A 9,052-nucleotide genomic window follows, 5' to 3' on the forward strand; every position below is an offset into this window, starting at 1 on the left:
GGTAATAACAAATATAATTATATTTATATAAATAATATATTTCACTAAAAAAATATTTTCGGTTATAATTGTTTAACTAAAAAGTTAAAGGATCATTTTGTAAAAACAAATAGAAGAGGTGACATGTCAAAAATATAGTTTCTCATTGGCCGATTAATTTCGTCTACGTAGACACTCTATATAAGGCTTATATACTCCTTATATCCTCCTTTTATTAATCGTTTATGCAACTTTTTGTTTTGTTTATGGTAAAGGCAACTCTTACGAAGCCTTTATCCGGAAACAAAAAATTTAAGAAGCCCGAGCAATATATAAATTAATGGGCTAAATGGCCCAAAGTACCGATATATTTAATGCAAGTCAATCTAGGATAATGGGGTTAAAGAGTAAGGACATGACACTATCAACGATTTTGGCTTTCTCGGGAGAGCCATGTCCATCTCCATATTGATACATGCATTGCGACATGCGTGCCAAGTTCATGACTGATTCCACAAAATCTTGAGGGATTAGCAAAGACCGACATTTCGTTTTCTCGTAATTCATTTCGTCCCACATGTCGTTGATTATCTGCCGCACGTGCACACATGCTTTCTCTTGGGAAGCTCCTGTCTCGTTCATGTAACACTGGATCGATTTGAGGACATCTCCTCTCTCCAATTCCTCCTACATATCATACACATATTCATAAAATAGAAGAGTGCCGTATATCAGTTATTTTACATCTACTACATGCATATCAATAGTCTTCTTTTTTTCTTTTTTTTTTTTGAAAAAAATGCATATCATCAATAGTTTCAGTACAGATTTCTAATAAAACGATTCGCGATTCTTAGAATACTGGTGATGGAAATTGTAAGCATAGTTTAATTCAAAAACAAAAAAAATTAATCATAGTTTAAACGCAGTTTTAATGTTAACAAAGCGTTACAGTTTTATTGGTGGTTAGAAAGTAAACTGTTTGATGGCTGTAATGAAAATGGGCTGTAAAATGACACTTAAAATTGGTGACTGTCAATCTAAAACTAAATAAACTTAGAAGAAATTGATATACCTGAGAAGTTACAAGGTCGTTGGCTAGACGGACCACAAAGGCAGAGCATCGGACAACGTCCTGTAAGTGCTCGGACAAAGTCTCCAAGACTTGAACAGAGAGTTGGTCAGAGAATACACAGTAGAAGTGAACACATATTGTTGGGACCCCGATTGATTTCCAAGCATTTTGCATGTACTCTTCCGTATTTGGTTTGTGCCCTCTTTTGTACCATATTGCTTCTACTAAAAATGCATTGCTTACATCTGCCCACTAAAATGTAGTAGGATAATTAAAAAGGAAGATTTTCTTACAATATTTGCAGGAATTTCCATGATTTTGAAGTATGATTATTTTGTAGCAATGGTTTCTTTGGTTTACGGAACAAATTGGTAATAATATGGTAACTAATATAACCTGATAATTATAAGAAAATAAAAGTATACATAGATGTATATATATAATAAAGTGTCCAATAATAATAACAAAGCATGATCTTGACACATAGAGTTGCTAACAAAATAAGTAATATTTTTTAATTATAGAAGCAATATAATGTAGAAGTTATATTTTTCATAAATGTATATATTATAAGTAATTAGTAGATTTGTAAGTAATTAATATATAAAACTATCAAATAAAACTATTATATAATATATTAATTCATGCATTTTATGATATATATTTATTTGTATTTATATTTCTATTATTTTATATGCTTAATATTTTTAGATAATAAAAAAACCTTTGTAAGTTTCAACAATATTATTTTTAATATAAAATATATTCATATTATAAAATAAATCTAATTAATTCTGTAATTATTTAAAATTTTAATATCTTAACAAGAATGATTTATAAAGAACTTCATAAAAAGCATAAAGGAATGAGCATATGAAAGAATATTTGTAGTTTCTAAATATTTTATTAACTGTTTTACTTACAATATTACATAATAAAGAGGTTCATGATCATCTACAATAATAGTATAACCAGCAAAAAAATTATACACTTACAGACTTTCTAAGGAAAGGAATCACGTTGATGTTTTTATTTCTGAGGATATCACATCCAATGCTATTGACTTCATTGTACACTACAAGAAAACACAACCTCATATACTCGGGGAGTTCATCGAGACGATTTACATCCCAACTGCAACATATTTTAATAGAAAAAAAAATCGATATGTATCATGTTTACTCATAATTTAGAAAATAGCCAAAAACATTCAAGAAAGTAGAAGTGTAGGAGACTTTACCTTGCAAAGGCGGCAGTGAAGAGTTGAAGTTCTTCAAGAGTACCATAAATATCGTAGATGTCGTCGATAGTTGTGAGAAGTGTATATAACTTGGCCATTATTCGTCTAACGTAACCAAATTGAGGCTCTTGGATTTGTCCAATAGTCCAAAAATAATTTTCCACTATTCTATCTCTTGAAAAATGAAGTTGATTAGCTAAACCTGTCTCCCTCCACCAGCTTCACACCACATGTACATCAACAGGAATATGATATAGTACCAATTTATACATTATTAAAAAATGTTTTGTCCAGACATACATGCATAATATTCTTACAAATATTTATTAGTTTTTATCTTATTTATTCAAAAACCAGTATAATAAATATTTTTGTTCTTAAAAAATTTAAACTAAACATCAATTTATTTAAATATGATAAAATATTTTATAAAATCTATATATATAAAAATATGTTCGCCTCACTCCTGCTTTGCCACGTGGAAAGTCGATGTCTGACAGACCGACACGTGTCCCAGCTGTATTAAACGTAGCACTTCATTTAATCTGAGAATTTGTTGGGCTTTTATCGTTAGGGGAATATCTATAGTGTTTTGGACTACTACTTTATGATTATGTATGCGGCCCGTCGGCCCAACCTCGATAACCCTAAATCTAATGAAGCAAAGAAACGTAGGTGTCTCTCTCCTTTTTTCTGCGGCGCTTGGAAACGTCTGAGGTTCTTCCAAATCTCTGAAACGTAAGTCGTCTCTCTCTTTCTCATTTAACATATTTATAATACTTATGTTTTTAATGCCACTGCAAAAAAATATTTTATTTATTAACTCCATTAAAAATATTAACCGTTAGCCATTAAACTAAATTATTTTAACAAAACAATTAAACAACCACAAAATGAAAGCTCACGGAGTTGTTATAATATATATTAGCCGACCATTTTTTTTTAATTGAAACTGCACTCACACATAAAAAACTACACCAGTATTATATAATATTCAACTTTTTTCAGATTAGAAGTTCTAATTTTTTCACACTAATTAAAAAAAATGTTAAATATTCCGTTTACCCCTATTTATTTATTTAAAACTTATTGATTTTTTTCTACTATTATGTAAGGATTAAACAAAATTAACACATACTAATGCGAAAGCATACAACCTCACTCATACCACATCTAATTTTTCATGCGGTTGACCTGTGGTAATCATTTCCTCGCACGGATCATTTTGTAAAGCAAACAACACTAACACATATTAGTTCCAAAGCAAATCTAAGACACTACCAATAAGAGCTAAAACGTATTTTTTCCATGCCCAAACATCTTAACAACCATGAACATTATTATACATTTTTTCAAATCCTAACATAAAACACATGCAAAGAAAATATACAATAATATAGACATATACATCATACGTAAATTATATCCCGACCGTAGGGCGGACCGATCCTAGTATATTATACAAATGTTTCTACTTGATTAATATTTAAATGTAAATTATTTACATCTTAATTTTTACCTTTTATAATATAAAATTCTATCAGACACCAACACAATATATATATACATATATTATTTTATTTTATAGAATATGATTTTAGTTTTGACAATTTTATTATATTAATTTATAATCATTTATCTAATAAAAAATATAAATCTAATATTATTAACACATAATCCGTTTTAGTTATATATAAAATTCATTAAATGTACTAATAATTTAAAAAGTCTAATTTTTAATACGACAATTCGAAGCCAAAAAAGTTACTTTCTAAACAATAATATAAAAACGTTGCACAAAAAAAAAAAAAACAATAATATAAAATATATCAGATTTGTGTTCGTGTTTTCCGAACTAAATGAATATTTATGTATGTAGATTTTTCGTAGTTTGTGCCGACGTCGGCGTGTGTCATCATTCAGAATAGTTATGGTTATGGGTTTATTAAAAAAACAATTTCTACCTTTTTTACCAACTAAACATTAAATACTGCAAATCCACCTCCAACGCATATATAGAGCAGGGGCTATTAGTAATACTAAGCCTGCGGATTTTATCCAAAAGCTGAACCAAACCGAATCAAATTTTTGGTGTTCAGTTTGGTTACGGTATTGAGTTTGATTTTGTTCAGTCTGATTTTGAAAAATAATTCAGTTTTTAGTTCAGTTTTATTTGCAACTAAAAAAATAAAAAATAAAAATAACCAAAAAATTGTAAAATTATCAAAATAGTTGAAATAACTGAACCATATTAACTTAACTAATTAAAATAACAAACTAAACAATAATTACCGAATTTAACCAAAACTATCTTTTTTTCTTAAAAATAATACCGAAATCTAAACAAAATCCCAAAAACAGGTAATTTTGAAAAAAAAAATATAAAGCCGAAATACCTAATAATCAATCCGATTTTATTTTTGGTTCATTTCAGTGGGATTGTGGCCACTTAATTGACCGAAACCAAAAATACTCGAACCGAGAAAAACGAAACCGCATGTTATGTAATAGTGTCGACCTTGTGTTATAACTATATTTGAAATATCCGAATTAAATTGGAATGGAACCAGAACCAAAACTAAAAAAAATATAAATTGGAATCAAATCTAAATTCAGAAATACTGAAACGGTTTCTTTATTTCTATATCTGAAATATTTGAATTAAATTAGAATCAAACCAAAAATGAAATGGATAACTAGATAAATGAAATATGGTTTTATACCTATAATAATTATTATTATATATAAATATATATATATATATATATATATAATTTATAAACCTAATAATATTATATGAAAGTAATTGAAAAAACTTAATCATCCAAAACTACCCAAATAATCCAAAATATCTTAATATTTTTTTTTATCTCGGAAATGTGAAATAATTAGAATTATCTGATCTTTTAATCCGGACCATCTGATCTACTTGATATTTTAACTGAATTATTCTAGATTTCTTTCCAAATTAACCAAAAAATAAGGTGAACGAGAACAAAACTAAACCCAATAATTTCAGGGTATTAGTCGGCTCCTAGTTTAACTATATAAACCGAACCAAGAATTACTTGAACCGATCAAATCTAATTTTTTTCGGTTCTTATATGGATGATAAATTTGTATCCAAATAATTCGATATCCAAAAAATGGCCTGAACTGAACAAATATCCAAATGCGTAACCCGATTCCTCGTTATATTTAAATATGATAGAGTAGCACATATTCATTTGGTTAAAGCTAAAGTATGGCTAATGTTATTATTCACATATTCACTTTATTTTTTTTTCTTACAGAATTGAATAATTTTATAATGGAGTTTGGTTCCACATTAATACTACTTTCTTTTAAAATAAAAAATATAATAGTGAATAAAAATAAATTAATTACTCTATTTATTGAGTAAACTAGTTTTTATTCTATTATAAAGTAAAAATATAATAGGGTTAGAACATTTATACTTTGAACTCCACTTATAGCAAAAACTAGAATGGAGTAGAAGATGGTCTAAATAAGTCTAACATATGTAAAATTGCTATATGACTAGTAATTAATATATACCTGGAAACGTATTTGAGCTCTTCTTGATAAACAGCTTGTACGATATTGAAATCGAGCTTGGCCAATTCAACTAAGACAGGGTTCTTGTTTGGTTTCATTCCATACAAATTTATGTACGATCTCGTGGCTAGCCTTCTCATTCGCCAATGGTAGGGCATATCTAACGCTTGAGCCACCATCTCTCCAACGCCAAAGGATTCACAATTTTTATTACTATGAGTATCAACAAAGTCTCTGAGTTGTTGTGTTGCAAAAAATCTGATGTAGTTTTGCAGCTTAGTATCCGATTTTGTTGAAAGATATGATGCCTCGTACAGAGATATGAAACCATTTATTTCACCGCTCTCAAACTTACCACAGTCTTCATGGAAAACATCAAATACATCTGGAGTAAACAATTTCATTAGTTATACACCGACTGTTGATATTTTTATATATTATGTATTCTCTGATGTACGAATGATGTAGTTTAACAAAAGTAGTTTCCAGTATTCTGTATAATATATACGCCTCCATTTGAATTTAAGTATGTTTTCGGCGATGTTTTGAAAACCGGACCCGAAGTTGATTTGCCATTGCAGCTGGGTCAATAGTCGGACCGCTCTAACCGAATTTTAAATTTTAATTATAGTTTATATTAAGTAACTATATATGAATGTGTAACTATAAATTTATTTTTACAAAATTTTATATCATTGTAGAATCTAAAAATTATATGAAAATAAAATGAAGATTTTAAAAATAATATAACAAATAATGAAAAATAATTTATTTAGATAGATATTTAAAAAATAATATGAAATTTTTATGATTTTTTTTTAAAAATTTGCAGTTTTTTTAAAAACATTTACTTGAATATGAGAAAACAAGATTTTAATATCGAACTGGATCACCAGTTTTAGCGAGTTTCACCGTTTTTTTAACCGGGTTTACCAGTTTAACAAAAATCCAGTTTTCAGCACAACTCGGAACCGGTTAGAAGGCCGACTCATGGTCCGTCCGGAGCGACTGACCGGTCCGGTTCGGTTTTCAAAACACTTGCCAAAAGCAACAAAGTGTAATGGCATAGTTTTTCAGCTTAAAAAAAATGTATTTGTCTATTTAAGCTCTCGCATAATCAAGTTCTAGATGTTTTCAAAAGAGAGAAAATGAGTAAGATCCAAAATACTATTGGGAGTACGATGAGCATTTTGTCTGTTTGGATTTATTTGAGTTTTGGGTTTTGGAAACTAAAGATTTAAGCTCCATTTGAATATTTATAAATTTTGGTTGTTTGGATTTGGTGAATCTTTACGGTTCGGATTCAGAAACTCATTAATATTTTTTTTATAAATCCATATCTATTTAAAAATTCCCAAAATTTAACCTTTTTATGAAATCGTTTTAAAATTTGCTGTTTTTAAAAAAAAAATTATTTGAATTTGAGAAAACCGGAATTTAATATCGAATCAAATCACCAATTTTAAAGAGTTTCACCAGTTTTTAACCAGATTTACCGGTTTAACTAAAATCTGATTTTTAGTACAACCTGAAACCGATTAGAAGGCCGAATCACGGTCTGACTGGCCCGTCAGGTCTGGTTTTAAAAGCAATGGTTTTCGGATTAACCTTTTTTTATTGTTACGGGCTTTCAATTTAAATTTTTCAAAATAATACCTACTGTAATCTTAAATATGTATAAATTTAATTCATAATATGTCTTTTTTAACGGCTCTAAATATAATTAATAATATGTCTAAAATCATTCATTTAACGTTATCCCAAAAGTCACTTTCTACGTTTAAAGATAGTTACCTATCTTTTCCAATGGGTCAAAGGTGCATATATAACTACGTATAACTATATATATTACAGATTGCAAATGTTAGTAAAAACTAAATAAAATGAAAATATTAAATAGATCAAGAATTTAACATTTATAAGTGATGATTTACCTTCTGAAACATTGAAACCATGTTGTCTAAGCAGTCGGAATTTGAGTGCATTAGCATGTAGATCGTATTCCATGAAGTTACTTTTATCTAATTTGTGATAAGTAAATGTCAACATATTGTCGATTTCCTGTTCAAAATGGTATGAAACCCCTAGTTTTTGTAGATCGTCAATAAGCTTCAATTGGTCGACATGAGTACTCCTCTCATGATCGAGCATCTTTCTCACAGTTTCTTTCAACAAATCTCTCTCTCGCACACTTTTAATATTCTGAAACGAGTAGAGGCTGTAAATGAACATAGATATGAACATGTTCGACATATTGAACATAGCGAATTCTCAAAAACGTACTTTAAAAAGTATAAAGTGAACACTTACGTACCGTATATGTATTCTTGACCGAGAGGAGATGGTGATGGTCCCAAAGAGAAGGCCGATAGTTTGCGGAACGACGAGGATCAGATGGAGACTCACTACCCGGTGTCGTTTTAGCTACTATGGTGCATGTGAATGGCTGAGGACGTTGGGTAGTCTTCGCAAGGGCTTTACTGTAAATAAGAGGTGAACCCATCTGCACTAGACTGGCCATTGAAGAAAAGTAAGACTCTAGGTACCTGTGGTGGATACCTTTGTATTAGCGTGCATATATAAATAGAAAAATGACCTCAAACATAATCAAAACAACTTGTTTTTAATAAGTACGGGTATCCGGCGGACTGAGATCCAACCGACTAGTCCTCTGGGGGTTTGTTCACCGGGCGCCAAACTGACCTGTTTGTTTTGATATCTTGCATATTTACATTGTTTTATCCATTCACCCATGTGCATTTTGATCATATAGACTAGGATTTAGCCATGTTTAGGTTGCATTTTGCATACATGAGTCTTTATCAGGTATTGGAGTACCACATGGAGTTCTTGGAGGCATTTGGGTGCATTTGGAGCTCAAAAGAAGTGTTTAAAGTAATCAACGGACGAGCAGCGCACCAGAGCGACCTCACCGGAGCGACGCCGTGAAGTCGCTGTGACACACATCCCGTAGCGATCCAGCCAGAGCGACATGGAGAGGTCGCTCGCGTTTCTATCGTGAGACACCCCTCTCAGAGCGACTTGCCAGAGCGACGCTCCGAGGTCGCTCGCGTTTCCAAGGCGAGACGACACAAAACGAAGCCCGGAGCGACCTCTCAGAGCAACCCACTGAGGTCGCTCCCGAATTCCAGAGCGACTTGCCAGAGCGACCAGCTCAAGTCGCTCGCGTTTTGACGGGG

At 30.6% G+C, this 9,052-nt stretch overlaps 1 protein-coding gene across 1 annotated transcript; it reads right to left on the minus strand.

The window, feature by feature from the left end:
* Nucleotides 1–311: 311 nt before the first annotated feature.
* Nucleotides 312–8,510, minus strand: LOC106328108 (tricyclene synthase, chloroplastic-like). The gene is made up of 8 exons (XM_013766479.1): nucleotides 8,487–8,510; nucleotides 8,167–8,398; nucleotides 7,787–8,054; nucleotides 5,853–6,237; nucleotides 2,295–2,513; nucleotides 2,050–2,188; nucleotides 1,055–1,306; nucleotides 312–666 (listed from the first exon to the last, which is right to left on the minus strand). The coding sequence occupies exons 2-8, from the start codon at nucleotides 8,371–8,373 to the stop codon at nucleotides 361–363; spliced, it is 1,776 nt and encodes a 591-aa protein (XP_013621933.1). The 5' UTR covers nucleotides 8,374–8,398; nucleotides 8,487–8,510; the 3' UTR covers nucleotides 312–360.
* Nucleotides 8,511–9,052: the final 542 nt, after the last annotated feature.

Source organism: Brassica oleracea, chromosome C3 (genome assembly GCF_000695525.1).
Source record: "Brassica oleracea var. oleracea cultivar TO1000 chromosome C3, BOL, whole genome shotgun sequence".
Taxonomy (NCBI): domain Eukaryota; kingdom Viridiplantae; phylum Streptophyta; class Magnoliopsida; order Brassicales; family Brassicaceae; genus Brassica; species Brassica oleracea.